We start from the raw sequence: 23,030 nt of genomic DNA, 5'->3' as shown, positions 1-23,030 counted from the left end.
GGAGTGGGGAGGCGACAGTCAGAGGAGCCCTCTCAGAACCTAGAGAACTTCTCAGGACTGCTTGATTTCCAGTGGAGAGCTCTGTTCCACTTTTATACTGGCAAAGATCTCCCACAGTACCCCCACCCCAAATATCAGGGTATCTGGTCCCAACGGCAAATTCCCAGGGTCTCTGTACCTCTCACACAGCCAGCTCCCCTGGAGCCCTTCTCCCAGGTGATTAACGGGAAGGAATGCTTTTGTCCCCTGGAAGTATAGAGAACCTGGGGCTCTGAGAGCTGACAGCTTGCCGAGTGTCACAGGACCCAGGCATTGAGACTCAGATTTCTTACAGGCTCCAAACTGTGCATATCTCCCTCTCTGGCAGGAGGGAAGTAACTGTGTATTGGCATTTGGGAGTGGTGCTGGGCAATCCGAGACCTGCGATTCTCACACCATTGTGGTTTCAAAATGGACGTTTTCAAAGACCCCTTTCTTTCTAAGTTCAAGGAAAAGAAAAATCAGAGAGAGGATAGGTGATAAGAGTCCAGTGGTTTTTTTTTTTTTTGTCCCAGCCACACAATTAGCCTCTTCACTGAGACGTCTCTGTTACCTGATTTGTGAGTTTTGAAAAGAGCTAGTGGGCCTCTTTTCTTTCTGAGAGCACAAACATTCCAGCTCAGGTTTCACGCGCCCTTGGCCCGCTTTCTGAAATCACAGTGCAGGGAGAGGCCAAAGGTACACAGACCGTGAGAGGCCTCTGGAGCCGGCTGGTCTGGAGAGGGCACAGGGACCAGCAGGTGTCTAACCCTCCAACTTAAGGAGCAGAAACTGAGCCCAGTGAAGGGAAGGAACTTGCTCTAGGTTTCACGACCAAACAGAACCAAGGGCTGCTATCTTCTCTGTTTTACTCTATACGTTCCTATTTTAATTTGTTTAACAAGTAGCACTTTCTATGTGCAGGCACGGTTCTAAGCAGTTTGAAAATAGTAAATCATTCAGCCATCGTCATCATCCTATGATGCAGGCAGTATGATCATCCCCATTTTACAGGCGAGGAAACGGAGAAGTGACGTTATTTGTCCATGTTTCACAACTAGGCAGCGGCTGAGCCATGACGTAGCTCTAAGAGTTCGTGTCTTAGCCGCGCTGCCGTCAGCTTCATGGGAGTCTCCAGGAGGCCAGTCTGAGCCACAGATGTGCTCTGATTTTGTGCTGGGGAGGGTGCTATATGCAAAATCATCTTCCTTCCCTCCTGGAAACAACCCGAGAAGCAGAAGTTCATGTTCAGCCCTGGCCCTGCTTCCAGTTTAGGCACGTGCAGTTCCCTCTTTGTCTGTCTCCTCCCTGTAAACTCGATGCAGTTGCCCTTTGACACCCCCTTCAGCTCTAAGCATCCATGATTTTTTTCTTTTTTCTCTTTTAATTTCAGATGTAATCGACATTTAACATGATATTAGTTTCAGGCGTACAGGATAATGATTCGATACTTGTATATGGCGGGAAATAATCACCACAATGGCTAGTTAACTTCCATCAGCACATATAGTTACAGTTCTTTTTTTTCTAACCATCTATGATTTTATGGGCAATTCCTGGCAGTCTCGTTACCTGAATTCAGCTCACACTTGAGGAGGCTTTGTTTTCAGTGACGCGGTTGTTAAGCCCCAGTGTCACTCGACAGAGTGGAGCCTGGCGGAGCTGAAAAGCAACTTGGTCTGCAGTGGAGGATTCCAAACTTGTGCACATTTGAAAAAAAAAAAAAAAAAAAAGTCCCTGAAACTTTCTATCTCTCCCTCTGCGGCCTGGAAAGACTCGAGCTTATCATGAGATTGTTGTACTTGGACTCCCGCGGGAGAGGAATGCTCCATGTGCTAAAAGTATCCGCTGCTGACTGATTCCCCAAGAGGACCTGCCCTTTCTTGTCTCTCTGGAGTTAAGTGGATGCTGCTCAGAAGCTGAGCCAGCTCCTCGATTCACGTTGCCTTTGTACCAGGCAGTGGAGAAAACGGACAACATACAGAGATGGTCCAGAATGGCAAGAGTGGTCGCTCTGTGACTCGTGCAGGGAACGGTGTACATGGTCTTATAGGATCGACAGGTAGTTAACATTTACTGGGGATGCCATGGGCAAAGCCCTGCATGGATTATCTCATTTAGTCTTCTGAGAGGTTTGGTTATCAGCCCTATTTTAAAGATGGGGAAACTGAGGCTTACAAAGATGAAATAACCTGCCCAGTGTGTAACACGGGCAGTTCCGGGATTCAGCCTCGACACTTATAACCTGGTAGCCTGTGTCGTTCACCACTGCCTCCTGTGTGAACATGTGGGATGGAGCCCGGAAGGGACCAGGGTAGGGAAATACCAGCAACTTGTTTTTTTTTTCAAATTGATTTCCTTCGAAGTTATGTCATTTTGACTATAAATACTAATCTTAAGAAAGAAACCACCAACACAAAGAATTTAACTGTGAATATTGCTTGTTAATGAGGCTTGGGGAAAAGCACCAATATTTTTTCAAGTGTCTCTGTAAAAAGATCAAAATATTTTCAGGAGAGAAGATGGGAGAGAGAATCCCATCCTTTTAAAGAAATTGAGTTCTAAGATTTGACTTTGAAGTCACCATTGGGAATCCGTGACACCTCATAATGACAGAAACACATGGAAAACAGGCCCCCCGCCAAGCCTGAAATAATGGTAATAGCAATAACTATTATTCTCTCTTGAAACCTTCTTACATGCCAGGTGCTGTGCCAAGTGTTTTATGGGTAACATCTCATAAAATGTCCACAAGGTGCCTATGCGATTGATCCTCACAGGTTGGGATCAATACCATCCAAAGACAAGGTAATGGTTGCCCAGAACCACACAGCTAGTAAGTGATAGACCAAATTCAGGCAGACCTGCCTCCCTTAGCCCATAATATGTCAAGAGTTCTGAGGACAAGGGGCCACGAACTATAGGAAGAAGTGATGGAGGAGAAAACCTAGAATTGCGGAATCTCAGAGCTAGAAAGACACCTAGAGACAATCTTACCCCCCTTCCTCCACCTCTGCATATACATATATGGAGCAAGTAAAGAAACCCTGATTTCCGGAGTCCCTCTTAGACATGTGTCATTTCCTCGGTGCTTTATGTATTTCATCAAATCCTCATACCAAACCTATGAGGTAGGTATTGTCATTGCCATTTTGGTGATGAAAAGTCAAAACAACAATAAAAACTTTGAAACCCAGAGAGAGGAAAGGACTTGTTCAAGGTCATATAGCAAGTCAGCCACAGAGCTAAGATGAGAACCGGAGATTTCCTGTCCCATATGGCTTACTACCAGACTCCACAAAATCATGAAATCATCTCCGCTCACGCCCCAAATCATAACCTGTAAGCCAGAGGACACTCTTGGTCATACAGGAAGCAGCCAAGTTTGGTTCACAGGGCCATGGTTCTCCCTTGTAACACAAACCAGCAGATTCGCAAGCCCAGGACAGAAGTAAACAGTTGAAATGGAAAGAAATAAATCTCTGGTCTAAAAATAGACACACATCCTTAGAAACACTGCCGGCTGTGCACAGAGCCAAGGATGGGCCTGGTGGGACGAGGGCGAGTGAAGCCAGGTGGCAGTGTGTCCCCTCCCCACCTCTGTCTTCCGGCCCTAGGACTACCTCCCCTCACCCCTTCCCAGCCTCGCCACAATGCCCTCCTTCCCCTTCCCCGCCACTGCTTGCTGGGGGGCCTCTTGTGTATGGAGCCTCTCACTGGAGTTGGAATTTTCAAGAGCCCACCTGCCACACCTCCCTTGCAGAGCCTTCCTGACCCTCCCGCGCCAAGCCCCCATCACAGCACCTGCCCCACAGAGGATGCTGAACAGTTTCCTTTTTGATTTTGACATTTTAAATAAGAAACCATCTAAACATATAGGAGAGTACACAACATACCTATGTTTCCATGATCCAAATTTAACAAATAAAAAAATTTTGCCTTATTTGATTTAAATCATCCTTAAAAAGAAAAAAAAGATCACTTCATAAAGTTTAAACTCAGCCTTCCCACCCCCTAACCTCTTCCCATCTCTGTCACTCTAGTAAACACTTCTTTCTACTTGCGAGGAAGCAAACCATGCACCTGCAGCAGCGGGTAGGTAATCCACACGAAGGAAGGAATATGAGCCAGTTTTCATGAGGCACGTGGCCGTCTTGGGTCACCTTTAACCTTTCCACTCTTGAAAGAGATACAGAAAGTTTTCACTTACCACCTAACCTAGGAAGAAAAGAAACAACAGAGCCAATGATAAGTGATAACTGTTTCTTGGCCTCGGTATCAGAGTAGTAGGGAGTGGTGGGGACTGAGGCAAACAGGAGAGCTTGTGTTTGACTGAAGGGCATGTGCTATTCAGTTCTACCAATAAACCGATTATGTGAAAGTGCAGGTCCAATATTGCTATAGCATCTAAATTTTAAGAGATACTGGAGATCTGAATTTTTATGTGCAAGTTCACTGAACAAGTCCTATTTTGGCATTTGATTGGACTATAGACTTCCTGTTTGCAACTTTGGCTCCGTTCACATGGCGGGTTTTTATTTTATATATGGGTTTACACACACACACACACACACACACACACACACATAAATGTAGTTGGACATATGAAAAGCACCTAGCCCAGTGCCTGGCACATAGTAGATACTTAATAAATTTTGTTGAACCTGAATATATGATTTGCTCCCTAGAATCCAGACTTCTTGAGATTTGAAGCCACGTCGTACCACCATGAAAATCGAGCAGTCGCGTACAGTTGTACAAGTTGCACTGCATAACTCTGAAGACACTGTTCACATAAACCACATTGCAAATAATGTCCTTGGAGTTGTGCAGTGCACAATTTACACAGCAAGATGCAACTGCCCTGACAAGAGTGTCCCCACAATGCAGTGTCTGTTCAGTTGAATGGAAGTGAACAATTATGCCCTATGGTGATAAAACCGATGGGCAGTAAGTTGCTTCTTTATGGAGTTCGAACCTTTATTCCGAGGTTTCAAGCTAAAAGAGCTTTTCACCTTCATTTTACAGAAGAGGATTCCAAAGTCAGAGAGTACCAGTGCCCTGTTCATGGCCTTGCAGTCCCAGGATGAGAACCCAGGATGTCAGTTAGGATACAGTTTGGCTGCAAGTAATAGAGACTCAAAATAACATGACTTAAGCAGTGGTTTATTCAACCCTCAAGTAAATGTCCAGAGGTGGGCAGTCTAGGGCTGGTGTGGAGCTCAGCTCCCCCAACTTCCCAAAGCCCCAGATTCCATCCAACTCATCTTCCTGCCTTCCCTAGGGTGTAGTTCTCATCCTTATGATGCAAGATGGTGTCCATGGCTGCTCCATTCTACGCATCACAACGGAAGAACAGGGAAAAGAGGAAAAAGGGAAAAAGCTATTATTCAAGTACTTTTTAAGGAAGGCTGCCAGACACTGCCCCTGGACATTTCTCACATTATTGATTAGAACTTAATTTCATGCATGATAATCTAGCAGCGAGGGAGCCTGGGAAATATAGGCTTTAATCTGAGGGCTATGTGCCCAGATAAAAGAATGGAGTGCTTTTATGACCGAAGAAGGGGAGACATGCTATCTGGAACAATTAGGGTTTGCCAGTTTGATGGCCTGATGTTCTACTCTGCCGAAAGCTCCAAGGAGGAGTGAGAAAAGTTGGTAGGGTTTGAATCAAATCCAGCCCCCCCCCCTTCCCCCAAGAAAACATTACAAAAGCCTTACTAGCTTGACATTTCCCAAAACCCCTATCAGTGAACCTTGGCCCCATTCTGGACACCCCTACCGTGGCACCTTACATAATATGTCCCCTCTTCCAAAACTGCTTGTGGCAGCAGTTGGGTGGCCCAGCAAACAGGGTGGGGGCAGCAAGCATGATGTTGATGCGAAGGGTGTCTAAGTAATACCACCCTTTTCCTAGCCGGAGCATCATGTTATGTGATTCTGGATGATTCATTTCCCATTTTCCTAGTGCCCAGTGCTTTGTGCGGGGTTTCAGAGAAGACTGAGATACATCGCAGCTAGCCTTTTAGTGGAACCCAGTCCCCTCGGGAAGAGAGAAACTGCATACGTATGTTCCAAGACAGATTAGGGTGAGCATTACAGAAGACCTGGCGAGATGCCTGGGGGAGTTTGGAAAGAGAATTTCCCAATCAACGTGGGGAGCACTGCAAGGGCCAAACAGGGTGCCCAAGGGAAGGGCTTTGAAGGATGAATGCAGAGGAGGAGGAGGAGGGATGGAATCCCTGGGAGAGGGCACAGCCTGGGAGAAGGCGGGGCAGCGCGAGCACAGGGCCTGGCTGTGGAATGCGGAGCAGCCTACCCTGGCTGGAACCCGGCATATTCGAAGACAGGAGCAAACCGGGAGACTAAAGTAGGTTGGGGTCAAATCATAAAGATCTCTCCATGCCTAGCTGATGAATCTGGTTGTGATTCTGTAGGTCAGTGGAGGTGCTGAGTTTTTATAACTGTGTTGGAGAGTGACATGGTCGATGCTCGTGTTAGGAGGATCTGTCTGGCTGATGGAAGGGAAAAGGAGTAGAGGTGGAGAGGCTCGAGGAAGGGAGACCAGCCAGAGGCTTATCTGATGGTCCCAGCTAGGGCATAACGGCTTGAATAAGAGTAGTGCCTGTGGGATGGGAAGAGTTCAGAACGCTGCAGCATTGGGCTTACCCACACTCCTTCCCCTAGCAAGCCATGCCCCCTTGTTCTGCCCCCTTTGTCTGTGCTAAGCTTTCTCTCCCTGTGTAACACCTCTCTCCTCTTTCCTCTTCACCTGTCTGGTTCCTACCTAGTCCCCAGGGACACCGCTTAGGTACAACCTCCTCTAAGAATCAGGAGTGGGGAGGGTGCTGAGAGGAAGCTGCTCACGCTTGAGTGTGTCTCCTCTATCACTGTGAGCCCCTGTGGAGGAGGATGACACATGCATTGTCTCAAGATGCCTGGTGCCCAGCAGAGCAGGGGACATGCAGAAAAGGAGGATTAGGAGAAAGCTGGGAAGGGAAAGTTTGGCCCCACCTTGTGCCATGAACACCAGAGAGAGAGAAAAAATGTGGTTGTGACCAACAGGTCTCACCACCACAAGGGTGCCTTTGGATGTCAGCACTAACGCCCTATAAAGCTGACTATGGGAAATAGCAACTATTGGGTTTCACCAGTCCTGCAGTGAGATCATAGTGGCCGAGCCAAAGGCCTGGATCTTTCTGGAGAGAAAGAGAAGAGAGGAAGATGCCCAGAGTGTGTGTGTTGGGGTACGGGTATGTTTGACGAGAGAGGGACTCTTATAGAGGTTTGGACCTTGCTCGTCCCCTCTGTGACTGGGGCATGAGTGGTGTGGCCCCTCCACTCCTCCACACTCTCAGGTTAAGTCCCCCCATATGTGACGGAAAAAGGTCAATGGAAGCCCCACTGAATGATCTCTGGTGGGGTCTGGGAGCTGCTGGTCAGCAGCGTAGAGGTGGGCGCTCTTTGTCTGGATGGGACCCTGTGGGACGAGAGGGCCGAACTTCACACAAGGGGGAGCAGAGCCGGCAATGAACTGGAAAACGAAAGTCCCCAAGGCCGCTTGAACAAAAAGTTTTGGTCAAATGTCTTGTAAAAGGTAACTGGGTGACTGGCTGTTCTGTAAAACGTTCGGCCTGGCTGATGTGGTGGAGGGATGGGGCTGGCTAGGCATCGAGGACATGCTGCTGCCCTTCGAAATAGGACAGGGGCGGGAGAGAAGCCCGTGGGCATTCTGAGATGTTAAGCCCCCTGGGCTTCTCTTACCCCAGGACAGTAACTCCATGCCTCTGGGCCTCAGTTTCTCCAGCTGTACGCTGAGACTGGTCTGACAAGGAGGGGAGCTGTGGCTTTCTAACCCTTGGTTCTCATACGGCGCCACATCTGGTTTCCAGGATCTGTTCCTAGAGGAAGGCAGTCAGGTGGGACGGAAAGTTTCCTGTGGCTTGGAAGTCAAAAGCCCTGGGCTCTCAGTCTGGTGTGCGACCTCAGGCAAGGCCCTTCCCCTCCCTGGCCCTTGGCTGCTCCCAGTGTCCAGTGAGGTTTGCCACATGTCCATCCTCTTCTAGGGAGGGGTGTCTGGTTCAGTCACAGGACAGGAATCCAGGACTCTGGAAGCCCAGACCAAGGGGGCACATTTTACATCCCCTTGTTCTTAGACATAGCTGATTTATCTAGGGAAAATGATAAAATTGCTTCTGTTCTGTCACCGTGAAGAATCAGGGTAAGGGGCCTTTTATATATGATTAGCCACCAGTCTGAAACACTTACACTGATCCTCGAGCATGCTATTTATACACAGCTTCATCTATATATAAGCATAAGCTTCCTGGCTGTGTAGTTAACAAGCTGTGTGACTTTTGGGTACGTGAATTCAGTTTTCTATGCCTCAGTCTTCCCAACTGAAAGTGATAGAAATGGCCCAGAGGCTCTCTCAGGGCTTTGCAGCTCTGAGTGCCAGAAGTCTATGATTCTTTTAATAAGCTGTGTGTGTACATGTGTTGTGCGTGTGCACACGTCAGAACGAGCCCACCGTGGTCCTAGCCAGAATGGCTTCTCACATAGCCCCCATCTATCTATAGCAATGATAACTGTGCAGATACTTGATATTTGGCCTTACTGGCACCTGTTTGCAGCATGTTAGATCTCCTAACCACACAGTTGAGGATCCGTCAAAGTTTCCATCATCCTTTGGACAACTGGACTCCTGAGTGTGGGTGGAAAAATTAGACTAAGACATTAACCTGTCAAACTGTACATCCCAGTTTTAATTTCATATTTAAAAGGAAGTGACCATTTGAAAAATTACTAGTAGGGATTACTAGTAATTAAAATTAAACTAGTAATTGAAAATCACTCATAGGCAGAAAGAGATTGCCTAGTTTTTACCCCTGCGATTATTTCCAAGAGCATATTAACTTCTAATGTGTTTTTAAAATTTTTAAAAACTCTAAATTAAAAACACATGTATATGCCCCCTTTCTTCCTCTAGTGCAGAACCCAGTATGGGCAAGACACTCAGTAAGTATTTGTGGAATAAATTAATGAATAGCTTGACTTTCTCTACATGGAATTTTAGTCTGATGAGATCAGAAGTGGCAAAATGGCAGCCTATGGGTGGAGTCTTGCCTGCAGATGTGTTTTATTTGGTCTGAACATTGTTTTTAAAATACTTGGATCATATGTAAATATTTAAAAATCAATATGTCACATAACGAGAAGCAGATCTACTAATAGTGCACATATTCTTACATGGCAGTAATTTGCTGGAGCATTGACAGCTCCAGGGTGCCACAGTCCCCACCACTCCCAAGTCTAGCAGCTGTAATTTTAGGCTAAGATCAGAGACCATCTAAAAATTCCTTCTTTTTAAAACCAACATTATCTTTCCTATTGGGAGGTGATAGGGAGATCACCCAGGCATTAATTATGGTTCTCCTCACGTGAGTAAATTTCTAAATGTAAGTAAGGACATGGAGGCATGCTCACAGTCCACATACCAGAGCTTTCTCCCAAGCAAATCTCACCCATAACCACCTGTCTTTGGAGTAAAGATGAACATATGATATGTGCCTATGAATACAGGTTCCCCTAAAACAGAACAAATGACTGTCCTGACGGAGCCAGATTGATGCTTCCCTTTAACGATAAAGAAAGCACATGCCCATTTTAAGATTAGGAGACTGAGACTTAAATTCTTTAAAATTTAGATGGCTCCAATTACCCCCAAGGCACTGTGGAAATATGCAACTTTTACAGACAATGTAGAGGCTAGTTATAGACTCCTTTTTGCTAGTCAGTGAAGTCGATCCCCTTTTAAAATCTTGATTAACCTTAAAAACTAAACCAACACATTGGTTTTCACACATGCTGTAAGTGAGACTTTTCTCTCATTTTACTCTCCTTCCCCTGGTTTACCTCCTATCGCCCCGTTACTCCAAATTAGAGAGCTCTTTGTCAGGTCCCAGCCCTGCCTCTTAGCACGCCCCCTGGATACATAATCCTCGCTCCATGGATGTTTGTTGAATGACGAGGAATAAAGGGATGAAGATACATTTCTACTCATACGTGTTCACCAAATACTCTTCTGGTCAGAACTGACAACAAAACACTTGTGGGAGTTCTTTCCTCACTTATTGGCTACCCAGGTCTAAGAGCTGGCTCTAGGTTCTAATAGTCACGAGAGGTCCAAGGGGGTATTTTCTGACTCGTTTAACTCCTCCACAATGAATTCACGTTACAAGGCACATCACGTCGTAAACCAGGAAACCATTCTAAATTTGGGTAGCTCTGGCTTGGCCAACCTCAGCATCACTGTTGGCCATTGGCACACAAAGAGCCTTCTGTCCTTAGCAGTCCACGACCATTTAGTTTAGTTATTACATTAGCCATTTTTATAATGTTTTCCTAGATAACATGTGTTGTTTTTTAACAACAGCTTTTTTTTTTTTTGGAGATATAATTCACATACCATAAAATTTACCCATTTAAAATGTATACAATTCATTGATTTTTAGTATAGTCACAGAGTTATACAACCATCACCACAATTAATTTTAGAACATTTTCATTACCTAAAAAAACAAACCTATACCCACTAGTTCTCACTCCCCATTTCCCCTCAACCTCCCAGCTCTAGGCAAGCATTAATCTCCTTTCTGTCTCTATAGATTTGACCATTCTGGACATTTCGTATAAATGGAATCAGACACTGTTGTTCTTTGCGACTGACTTCTTTCACTTAGCATGATGTTTTCAAGGTTTTATCTCTATTAAGCATATATCAGTATATCATTTCTTTTATGGCCAAATAGTATTCTTTTATATATCACAATTTAGATATCCATTCATCTTTTGATAAACATTTGAGTTGTTTCCATCTTTTAGCTATTGTGAAAAATGCTACTATGAACTGTAAAAGTTTTTATGTGGACATATGCTTTCATTTCTTCTGGGTATGTGCGTAAGAGTGGAATTGCTGCATCATATGATAACTCCATGTTTAAGCTTTTGAGAAACTGCCAGACGGTTTTCCAAAGGGGCTGTACCATTTTCATTCCCATTAGCAGTGAATGAAGGTTACAATTTCTCCACATTCTTGCTAACATTTTTTACTGTCTGTCTTTTATATTATGGCTGTCCTAGTGGGTATGAAGTAATAACTCATTTTGTGTTCGATTTGCATTTCCTTGTTGGCTAACCATGTTGAGCGTCTTTTCATGTGTATATTGGCCATTTATATGTCTTCTTCGGAGAAATTTCTATTCAGATCATTTGCCCATTTTTAAATCGGGTTATTTGTCTTATATTTTGAGTTGTAAGAGATCTTTATATATTCTGGATACCAGACCCTTACCAGGTATATAATTTGCAAAAATTTTCTCCATATCTTTGGTTTATTTTTCATTTTCTTGATGGTGTCCTTTGAAGCACAAATGTTTTTGATGAAGTCCAATTTATCTAATTTTTTCTTTGAATGCTTATTGTTTTTGTAGCATATCTAAGAAACCTGTATTGCTTAATCCAGGGCCACAGAGATTTATTCCTGTATTTTCTTCTAAAAGTTTTATAATGTTAGCTTTTACATTTAGGTCTTTGACCCATTCTGAGAAAATTTTTGTATATCATGTGAGGTCACATGCCATTTTTGAAAACTAATTAAAATGGGAAATAATTAGGAGTTTAAAAAATATGCAACTGTCTTTGGTTTTAATCGAAAATCATGTTGTTTCATTAAACATACAACTTAATGTAAAAAATTTAACTCCTACTGAGGTTGATATTCTCAATATTACTTTAAAAATTCAGTAAGCTAAGAATTGTTAGAAAAGGCCTTTGACATTTTTGTTTTTAAAAAATCAATTGCTCTCAGTAAAGATTTAGATAAACCATATTTTAACATGTTATGTCAGTAATATCTTTAAATGCATTCAAAACTTCTTTATTCCTCTCTTATAATGATATAGACTTCAGTTTTACACAGTGATTCTGCTCCCCAAGGGACATCCGGCAATGTTGGGAGAGATTTTTGTCACGACATGGGGGATGAGGATGGTACTACCATCCATTGGACAGGGATGCTATGAAATAGTCTGCTGTGCATAGAAGAGCCCCCACCGCAAAGAATATGCCAGCCCCGAATATTAATTATCAAGGTTGAAAATGCTACTGTAACTTGATCGGTGGCCTCTATCAGATATATTCGAGAAGAGATATGACTTTGCAAACTCTTTTTCTCTCATTTATAACCTCATGGGTTTTCCCTATCATAATACTGAGCCTTTCAGAGGCCAGAATGTACCCCAGCAACTAACTGCCATTAAAACCCTTTATGATGATAAAAATCTATCAGGTTTCCCCTTGTGGGGATCATTGGGAAAATACTTGCTTTTGGTGCTTAACTCATTTTACATTTGTATGTTTTCATTTTTTTGAATTTTGAGATATATTTGGATAATTTAGCTGCTGTTCAACATACACATTTGGATAACCAAACTCACATTAACATGCACTTCAACTGATTATATATATATAGGGCAGCAGTGATGATGAGTAATACTTTGTGAGTGCTTGGCACTGTGCTAAGAACTCTTCCCGCATTATCTAACTTAATTTTTCCAGCAATTCTGAGAGAGTAACTTTTACATTTTACAGCTGTAGAAACAGAGGCACAATGAAATCATGTAGCTGGAGTGGTCACTCTTCCAAGTCAGGGTTTAAGCCTGACGGGAGCTGACTGCGAAGTGCACGTGTGTCACACAGTATCTGGTAACTTATTATGGACAATCACAGAGGGACAGTTTGGTTGTTCTCTCACTCACCTGAGTCACAGTTAGTGCCCTGCCATGGGAGAGGAGGAGTGGACACACACGGCTAGCCACAGGGAGAGCCCGTCTCACCTTGGACATTCCCACATATGTGTGGCTCACCTGTGGCCGTGACCTGTCCTACATATCATAGAAGACAGTGTCTGGATTGCTACTTAAGGAAAATGGTGATGTCTGTGGCATCACTTACATTCTTGATGCTCCCTCCCAATCAGTCAGGGTTTGCTTTCTCACCCACTGGCCATCCTCTCATAACACGCTCCAGCTCCCTGACCTGTGGCTTAAATACACTTACGTACACCAGCACCACTCCGCGATCCTGTTATACGTGCCATGCACTGAGCGGGGCCTTCTCACCTTCAGCTCTCCCAGAGTTGGGGTCACACTCCGGTCCCTTACTCTCACAGCCTCTGCTTTTACTGGAACAGCACTGTGGTGTGAAACAGTGACAAAGCATCTTGTAAAAATAAATCATACTGCAGTTAAACAGTGGTGTTTCCCTCCCAGGCTTTGTCTGTCTATGTGCACATTGCTCTCTTCGTATACTTGCTCTCATTTGCCCCTTGAGGGGCTTTCAAGAAAAGATTTGGAGTGTGTATAAGTGACTGAAGATAAGCATTTTGATGGTACAAATGTCAGAGATGGAATGGCTCTCTAGTTTAGCCAATTTGTGGGTGTGGCAGGAAGTGAGGTGAGATTCTGCTTACATATGCCTTCCAGGTATCCTCTACTACCTCTTCAAATGAAGTGAGAAATCAAATGAGGAGAGAGCAATGATTAGAAAAGAAGGTTGCCCTCCTTCTCCAAATCTTTTCTGGATCTGTCCTGAAATGTTTCGGACAATTCTTTCCTCACTTGGGGCCTCAGTTTCCCCTTGAAGGAAGGGTGCATGCACTAGACAATGTCTAAGCTTCCTTGCAACAATAAACTTTAAAACTCTAAGGTGCTGGCAGCTGAGTTACAGGAAGCCCATGTGATTCAAGTCCACTCTAAATAAGAATCTGCTTTAGTAGGAAGCCCACACTTAGGAGCCTGCCCATGTTTGAAAAAGAAAACACAATGATTGGTTGATGCTATCTTTCTTCAGAGACCCATCTCCAGGGGCGACGTTCAAAATATTTAATAACCAGCATAGCATGAGCACGGACCGTCAGGAGGGTAGAAGGCAGCCTGCAGAGTCTTCCGGGGCTGTAGCCCGACAACATACCTCGCCCACCTCGCCCACCTCGCCCACCTCGCTGTTCTGCCAAGCTTTCCCCGCTTGTTTTTTGGGTCTGCCTCTTCCTGCCTGACCTGCATCTAGGCCCTAACTCAAACCCCTTGGCTTTCTTCTCTCCCCAGTCACTTTATACATAATGGCTATAAATATCACCCTGCATCCAAACACCAACTTAATCATATTTGTCACTCAACAGATGCTCTTGGAGCATCCCTTTGTGCTCAGCCCTGTGTTGGCTACCTCCTCACCCGCTCTCTTTAAAAAACATTAGAGGCTGGGAAACTCGGGGAGATTAAGAGACCCAAGTTCTACCCTGGTTCTGCCGCATCTGCTGAGTGACCTTAGACAAATCCCTGCCCCTCCCAGGTGTCAGATTCCTTGCATGTAAATCAGTGACTTGGATTGGTTCAATGAGCTCTGAGATCCCCATTGTTCAATGATGAGTTTCTAGAGAAATGCATGTCTTCAGCAGCTGACCGCTCTCTCTCTCTCTTTCTCTCTTCTCTCTTTCTCTCTCTCTCTCTCTCTCTTGTCACCTGGCCCCATAACCTCCACTATAGAATGCACTGCTGCCTGCAGGCCTGAGGCAGAAGGATCAGACCACCAAAGCGCCCACGGGCCCCTTTAAAAGAGAGGAGCTCTTGGATCACTTGGAAAAGCAAGCAAAGGAGTTTAAGGACCGAGAAGATCTGGTTCCCTACACAGGGGAAAAGCGAGGTACTAATAATGTTGCTCTTATGAATTTGTTACTCTCCATGCATCTCTGAGTGCCGGCTGTACGCCAGGCTGTGTTAGGCCCGATGCGACTGGGCCTCCTTGCCCTCAGCCCTGCCTAAAAAACACAAACCCAACTCCAAAAGCATCGATGTTGTATACTTAGGGAAGTTTGGGGGTAAACCAGTTCAGTGAAACTTCCCCCTAAATCCCCTTAACTAGGGTATCCTGCTTATTCTTCACACAAACCTAGACACTATTGAAAGTGAGAGAAGTAGCTATTAATCATGATATCAAGACATGAGAGCTAAAAAAAAAAAAAAGGCCCTCCTGTGCAAACCAGGAACAGGAGACACATAACCATCTATTGCTCTTTACTAAAAGTTCCTTTCTCTGGCAGTTGCGTTGTCCCTTCCTTCATCTGTCCCCCCGACCAAGGTTCTGCCCCAGCCTAAGTCAAGCCATTTTACAAGTCTTTGGGGAACAGAGAGGCCCTCCTTGACCATCCAACTCTTCTAGGACTTCCCGTTGTACTCTAAACCATTCTACTGGCCTCTTCCATCATGCTTACCCTTGCTTGATGCACTGCCGCCCCACAGGCCTCCTTCTGGTGCTCAAGCATTCTGAGCTCTTTTCTACCTCAGGACCTTTGCACATACTCCCTTTGCCGAGAATGCTGGTCCTGCTGTCCGCCTCCATGCTGTCTCCCTCTCCTGAAAGTGGCATAATGATTAGAAACAGAGCCTGGAGCAGGTTGTACTTTGGTAGCAATCCTAGCACTATCATTTACCAGCTGTGTGAGTTTGAGTGAATTTTCAAACCTGCTGTGCCTCTATTTCCTCATCTATAAAATGGGAGTGATAAAAATAATATTATCAGCCTCATGAGGCTGTCATGAGGATTAAGTTAAGACATACATACAGCACTTAGAATAGCACCTGGCCCACAGAGAATGCAATTGCAAGTATTAGGTATTATTATCCTTTCGGTCTCAACTGTACTGTCTCTGCTTTCAGAGAAGCCTTTTCTGTCTCTTCAGTTTAGGATGTGTGGTCCCTTCAGCTCCCTCCTTGGTTATTCTCCATCTCAGGAGCTTGTGTGTGTGTCCCTTATAACAATTCTTGTTTTATCATTATCTTTTTATTCATCATTTGTCTCTCTCACTGGCCTGTAAGCCCCATGAAGGCCCACAAAATACCCCCAGCACCCAGTGCAGAACCTGATAGAGACTAGGGCTCAGTAGAGACTTGATGAATGAATGAATGGGTTCAAATTAAATAAATGTATATAAGTGTTGATGAGCCGGGGGTCTGTGCCCGTGGCTTTTATCCCTACATCCCTGCTGTATTAGCACAATGCACTGCACGGAGTCGCTCCTTGCTAAATCATAAAGCGAAAGAGCAGCGGGCGTCGACATGGTGGGGAGCCACGCTGAGCCATCCCACACCCTAGTGTTGGAGCTCAGACCAGATATTACTGAAAACCTGGAAGGTCAGGGAAGCCCAGGGCAACTGGGTTACGGAACTTTGGAAGCACCCGTGACCTGCAGTGTCCTGGAGGGAGTGGCAGGGCAAGGGGGTGGGAACCACTGAGGCCTTGACCGCAAGTGCTGGGTGTGCCCAGCCGAGAGTGTAGGCACAAGATGTTTTTAAGGAAGGTGCTTGTGCCATGAGGAGTGGTTTCTGTACAGCAGATAAGATAACAGAATCTCTGGATTTCAAGGGGCTTTAGATCCTCCACTGTCCTTCCTGCACATTTGAAAAATGGAAAAACAGAGGTAGTGAGAGAGTCAGCAGCAGACCTGCAGGTGACCACTTCCTCAGGCACCCACCCCTCTCCCCAGGGAGGAGCTGGAGACGGGGCGGGGGTGGGGAAGGGAAGGGCATTACACAACCAATCCTGCCGCTCCAGGGAATGCCAGCCTGGCCAGAGCCAGGAACAGCGCTCCAGACTCCCACGCCTGACTGCCTTCGTGAAAAACCAGGCTGACCCAAGGAGGTAGCTAGAATTTATTCTGTTGCCATATCACGACAGGCTTCAAAAGATCGTCATCATCGTCATCATCACCACCACCGGCGTCATCACCATCAAGTATTGATGATAATGATGATTGCTGGAGTCCATGCAGGTTGAGTAAGTGGGGGGTCTCGGCAGAGAGAGTGGGGAAGGAGACATTCCAGCTTTTACAGGCGGACTCAGAGCCATTGAGTCCAGCCCTCGATGAGCATGCACCCCACGCTGGGCCAGAGCTGGCCTAGGCTGAGGGGAAGCGGCACTCTCGTCACCATGAGACCGAAAGAATGTGGTAGGGACCATGCGCTAGTGCTGAGTCCTGAGGAACCGGACTTCATCCACCCTCATTCAAGTGGGGGAATCAGAATAAAGCTCCATAGAGGATCATTTCATTAAAATTAGATTTGGCCGCATGTGCTAGGGAAAAAGGTAAAATAAAAAAGAGAGACTTAAGACGGAAGTTTAATTTTCTTTCACTTAGAAGAACTGCAAAGTTAAGCAATTCAGGGCTGATAGGCATTTGCCTGCCATTAGGAATCAAGACCCTTTCCAGTTTTTTAATCTGCCATCCCTGCAATATGTCCTTGTCCTCATGGTCCGTCCAGCTGCCGAAGCTCCAGTCATCACATCCACATTCCAATTAATAAGATGAAGGAAGGAAAGAAGTCCAAGTCCCTCTTGTGGTGTCTTAGAGCTATCATCCTCACTGGGGGTACCTGCTGCAGGGGCTTAGTAAACCATAGGCCATAAATATTTGTTTAATGCTCATCCTAGTCATTGCATCGGTCACTGTCACAGTTGATTTTCTTTTTAGCCACTTTGTTTTCTTGGTAAGTTTTGCCCTTTTCCAGATCCAACTCTGGTGGAGGTTATGATATATTTCCCCCCAGATGATTTCGTTGTGTTCTACTTGTGTAAATACTTATCTTTAGCATAAACAATTTAAACAATAAAAGTATAGTACTTCCCTCCACTGAGAGAGAGGGCCTGATTCCATTTGGTGAAAATCCTTCTGGAGATGTCTCTCTGCACTCCCCACCTGCTAGGCCAAGTCACCATCATCTCTCACCTGGACCATTGCAGGAGCCTCCTGACCATCTCCCAGTTCCATCCTTGCCCACCTTTGGGCTATTCTCAATAGCCAAAGTGAGCAGGTTTTTTTTTTTCTTTTCTAATTGAATTAAACTTCATGTGATATAAAATTAATCATTTTAAAGTGAATGATTCAGTGGCATTCACCATATCCACGAAGTCGTGCGACCACCATCTCTAGATCCAAAACATTTCATCACTCCAAAATGAAACCTGATAAGCAGTTACTCCCGCGCCCTCCTGCCCCCCAGCCCCTGGCACCCACCGATCTGTTTCTATGGATTTACCTATTCTGGATCTTTCCTATCATATATAACTGTGACTTTGTGTATGGCTTCTTTCACCTAGCATATTGTTTTCCAGACTCATTCATTCCACTTTAAGATTGAATAATACTCTATAATTTGCTTATCCATTCATCCACTGATGAACTTTTTGTGCTTATTTCTACTTTTTGGCTATCGTGATTGTGCTGCTATGAACTTTTATGTACAAGTATTGGTTTAAATGCCTGTTTTTCAGTTGTTTTGGGTATATACCTAGAAGTGGAATTGCTGGATCATATGGCAACACTCTGTCTATTTTTTGAAGAACTAAAGAACTTTTCCAAAGCAGCTTCACCATTTTACATTCCCACCAGCGATATACAAGAGTTTCAGTTTCTTTACATCCATGCCAACACTTGTTATTTTCCATTTTGGTTTTTGGTTTTGATAATTGCCATGTTCATGAATACGAAGTACTATTTCATTCATTGTGGTTTTAATTTGTATTTTCGTAATAACCGTATGTACATACTCTTTGGAGAAATGTCTATAAATTCTTCACCCATTTTATAATTGGGTTTTGTCGTTGTCGAGTTGTAAAAGTTCTTTAAATATTTTAGATGTAGACCCTATCAGATAAATGATTCGTGAATATTTTCTCCCATTCTGCATGTTGTCTTTTCACTTTCTTGATAATGTCCTTATATGAACAAAAGTTTTAAATTTTGATGAAATCCAGTCGATCTAGTTTTTCTTTTGTTGCTTGTTCTTTTGTTGTCACAGCTAAGGAGACATTGCCAATCTAAGGTCAGGAAGATTTAAGCCTATGTTTTCTTCTAAGAGTTTATCGTTTTAGCTATTATATTTAAATCATCGATCCATTTTCAGTGCATTTTTGTTAATGGTGTAAGCTAGGGGTCCAGCCTCTTCCTTTCGCATGTGGCTGTCCAGTTCTTCCAGCACCACTTCTTGAAGAATCTGTTCTTCCCCCACTGAATGGACTTGACACCCGTGTCAAAGATAGATTTTCTGTAGATGTATGAGTTTATTTCTGGACTCTAAATTTCATCCTAATATTTATATATCCATCCTATATCAGTGCCACACCATTTAAGTTTGTAGTAAGTTTTGAAGTCAGGATGTCTGCGTCCTCCAACTTTGTTCTTTATCAAGATTGTTTGGGTTTGCGGGAGGTGAGGCTCCTTGTCATTTCATATGAATTTGAAGATTGGCTTTTATACTGCAAAAAAAAAAAAAAAAAAAAGAAGGCCATTGGAATTTTGATAAGGATGGCATTGTATCTGTAGGTTGCTTTGGGCATTATTACCATTTTAATAATGTCTTCCAATGCTTGCACTCAGGATTTTTAAAAATTTATTTAGGCCTTTTTAAATTCCTTTCAGAAATGTTTTATAGTATTCCATGCACAGGTCTTTTACCTCCTCAGTTAAATTTATTCCTAAGTATTTTGTTCTTCTGGATGCTATTGTAGATGAAATTACTTTCCTAATTTCCCTTTCAAGTTATTCATTGCTGGTGTACACACAAATATACCACATATATTTATACGTTGGTCTTGTACCCTGTAATGTTGCTGAATTGCTTATCCTTATCACTTTTTTTATGGAATCTTTGGGTTTTCTATATGCAAGATCATGTCATCTATAAACAGAGATCAGTTCACTTTTTCCTTTCCAGTCTGGATGCCATGTATTTTTTTTCTTGTCCACTTACTGCAACTAGAACTTTCAGTACAATGTTGAATGACAGCAGTGAAAGCTGATTGTTGCCAATTCCAGGGGTTCCTTTCCTCCTCATTTCTTCCTAGCTCATAGGCCATCATCTCAGGGAGGCCTTCCCAGCCCACCCTACCCAACAGAACAGTGCCTGACTCACCCACACCCCAGCCTGGAACTTTCTAGTCTTTTGTTCTGCTTTATCTTTCTCCACAATGCTTAATACCATCTGATGTCTTTACATGCCTGTCTCCTTTCACCGAAGTGTAAATTGTTCAGTGCTATTTCCCAGGCCCCTAGAAAGGTGCCTGGCTTGTAAGAAGCACTCAATAAATATCCGTTGCATGAATATATACATATATGTGTCACTTTTCACACATGGAATTAAGTTGTTCATGCTATTTGGTAAACTTGCTTTTGCACAACGTTTTGTCCTAGGCATTTTTCTTCTTAACAAGCAGAGATCTCCATCATCTTTTGTAGTGACTGCATGGTGTGGATGCCCAGAGTTCTTTAGCAATCCTTGCTGGGGGACACTGCAGTGACCATCCTTTGCATGCCTCTTTCCTCCCTCATTTGGTTATGAGTCTGACACTTTGAAAATGTCATGTCCAATGAAGTAAAGAACCATTTTTTGCTCCTTATTCCTCTTTTAATAATCTGAGTGTTTTATTTCATTTGTTTAGAAATGTTTTTAAATTTTTCTCTTCTATCAGAACCCTTGGTTAGGGTATATGAGGTCCTAGCATTCTATTATATTTTTCTTTTGTATCTTTTTTCCTGCTTATAGGTTGTTTAAGTTAATGACCAATGTTTTCAGCAGTAAGTGGTCTAGTTTGCTAAGTTATAAAGGTACTCTGTATTCTTTTCTAATGTGAAAGGTGCTTTATTAGAGATCTTCAATTCCTGTTCTTTGGGGAATTTTGGCACTGGGTCCCTGGAGAGAGAAACCTCAAAGGACTCTCAGCTTTGAGGGATGGCAGGGCTCTGGAATAGCCAGTCACCCAGGGCTGTCATCAGAGGCTGCCCCCAAGTGCCGCCACACTTCCTGTAACGGGCTCTCGTGTGTTTGCAGGAAAGGCCTGGGTCCCCAAGCAGAAACCAATTGATCCCGTGCTGGAAAGTGTGACTCTGGAGCCAGAGCTGGAGGAGGCCTTGGCAAATGCCTCGGATGCAGAACTCTGTGACATCGCAGGTAAGAGGTGTTCCAGAAGCTCCCCCACATCCTCCAGAAGGAATCGACCTGAATCTGCAGGGAGCCTTGGATGGTTTATTTCAACATGAACACCCTCTCTGTTTCTAACAAGGACTAGAGGAGGCCAAGAATATTAAAATAGAAGTCCATTATCAAATCTAAAACGAGGAAAATAAAGATAAAAACACCCAAATCCATCACCAAGAGCCATCTTTCGTTACCATGAGAGTTCGTCCCAGAGAGATGGGGGAGCATCCCAGGGGACCAGCATGGGCCTTGTACCAGCCACTGCATGAAATCCTGCCCATGCCACTGGAAAGAGACAATAGTGGGTGTAGACAGAGGGTTGTGGGCATCTCAGGTTTGGGAGGTTCATAAAGGCTGGAGCAAAGTCATCTGATGTTAGAACTTCGCACAGCTCACAGAACTCCCTTATCTCATATTTGTACAGTACTCTCCATCTTCATATGTGTTCCCATGCAATCTTCACGAACAGTACCTAAAACTCTAGAAAAGTGGCCTCATCTTCAGAGCCCTTCGCCACTGGCCCTCGTCCCTTATTACCATCTCGTCCCTGCCCCACATGCCTTTGTGCTGCGCCCGCGAGGGTCAGGCTCTGGCTACAGCAAACACCCTGCGAGCCCCACGTTGTGCTGTGCACCCTGGCCAGTGGGGTGGGTGGTCTCTTCCTTTGCAGACTTGGGGGCTACTAACCATGGCCCAGATGATGACAGGTGGGTCGATGGGGCAGGGAGAGACTCAAGGCAAGTGTGAGGGGAGAGGAAAGATGGGATGGACTGTGACTGTGTGGCTATGACAGGGAGGTCCGAGGGGGAGTCCAGGAAGGTTCTGTATTTCCAGCTCCGAACACTAAGTGGATGTTGGTACCATAATGAAGGCGGCTGTCCTAGTCTGCTAGGGCTGCCAAAACAAAAGCCCACAGGCTGGGTGGCTTAAACAACAGAAACAGATTTTCTCACAGTTCTGGAGGTTAGATGCCCAAGACCAAGGTGTCAGCAGATTTGGTTTCTTCTGAGCCCTTTCTCCTTGCCTCGCAGATGACCGTGTCTCATTGTGTCCCTCTGTACATGTGTCCCCCAGTGTCCCTTTGTGTGTCCTTTAAAGATCTTATCTCTAAACACAGTGAACAATTCTGAAGTACTGGCGATTAGGACTTCAGCAGGTGAATTTTGGAGGCACACAATTCAACCCTAACAGTGGGGGAGGAGCAGGTTCAGGGGAAGTGCCGAGTTCAGTTTGGGACCTTTGGAGCGTGAAGGGCCACCCAGGACAGTTGTACATGATGTCGAGTTCTGCAAGGGATCCATGCTGTAGCCCTTGTGGCATCATTAGCATGGAGGTATGGGGCGTCATCATTAGCAGAGGGCACAACAGGATCAGGGGCCTGGGGCTCTGCAGGCAAGTGTCCTGGCCAGGGAAGAAGCCTTTGAGGAATGAGGAGTGGAAATGGGTACAATAGGAACCAGTTAGCCACAAATGGGCTGAGAACCAAAGGCCAAATCAAATGGGCAGAACCTGATGCAAGAGCTGTGGAGACAGAGTGAGAGTTCAGGGCTGGCCTGAGACGTGGAGGTATGTGAGGCCAGAGGCCAGGCGAGGCCACCAATGCTAGGGGACTTGGCCAGCTGTAACTGTCTCTTGCCTCGTCATATCCTCAGGCTTCTCATGGGTGTTGTGCATGAGTCCTGATGGCATTCTTTGCGGGGGGTGGGTAGTTCAAAAGGGGATGGCTATCATCTGTAGTAAGACCATGAGGGGAGAGGCAATAAGAAGACTCAAGTATGCAGGAGGGGTGACCCTGGGTGGCGGTCAAAGCCAGGTCGCGGGAACAAAAGGAGCGAATGAGGAGAGCCAGTGTGTTGACTCTGAGTCCGAACAACCCTTTCCTCAGGAGACAGAAAATTTGGGAAAGGAGAAAGGGCAGTGGCT

At 44.8% G+C, this 23,030-nt stretch overlaps 1 protein-coding gene across 1 annotated transcript in view; it reads left to right on the top strand.

Annotated features, from left to right (window-relative positions):
- TMOD1 (tropomodulin 1) overlaps positions 1–23,030 on the top strand; it is an 82,242-nt gene that overhangs the window by 22,410 nt on the left and 36,802 nt on the right. Inside the window, exons 3-4 of the mRNA XM_016146275.2 lie at positions 14,625–14,781; positions 20,961–21,080. Coding sequence (XP_016001761.1) covers positions 14,625–14,781; positions 20,961–21,080 — 277 coding nt within the window. The remainder of the gene's footprint in view (positions 1–14,624; positions 14,782–20,960; positions 21,081–23,030) is intronic.

This window comes from Rousettus aegyptiacus, unplaced genomic scaffold (assembly GCF_014176215.1).
Source record: "Rousettus aegyptiacus isolate mRouAeg1 unplaced genomic scaffold, mRouAeg1.p scaffold_m13_p_3, whole genome shotgun sequence".
Classification (NCBI taxonomy): domain Eukaryota; kingdom Metazoa; phylum Chordata; class Mammalia; order Chiroptera; family Pteropodidae; genus Rousettus; species Rousettus aegyptiacus.
Note: the sequence above shows the minus strand (reverse complement) of the source record. Positions and strands in the feature narration are given on the sequence as shown.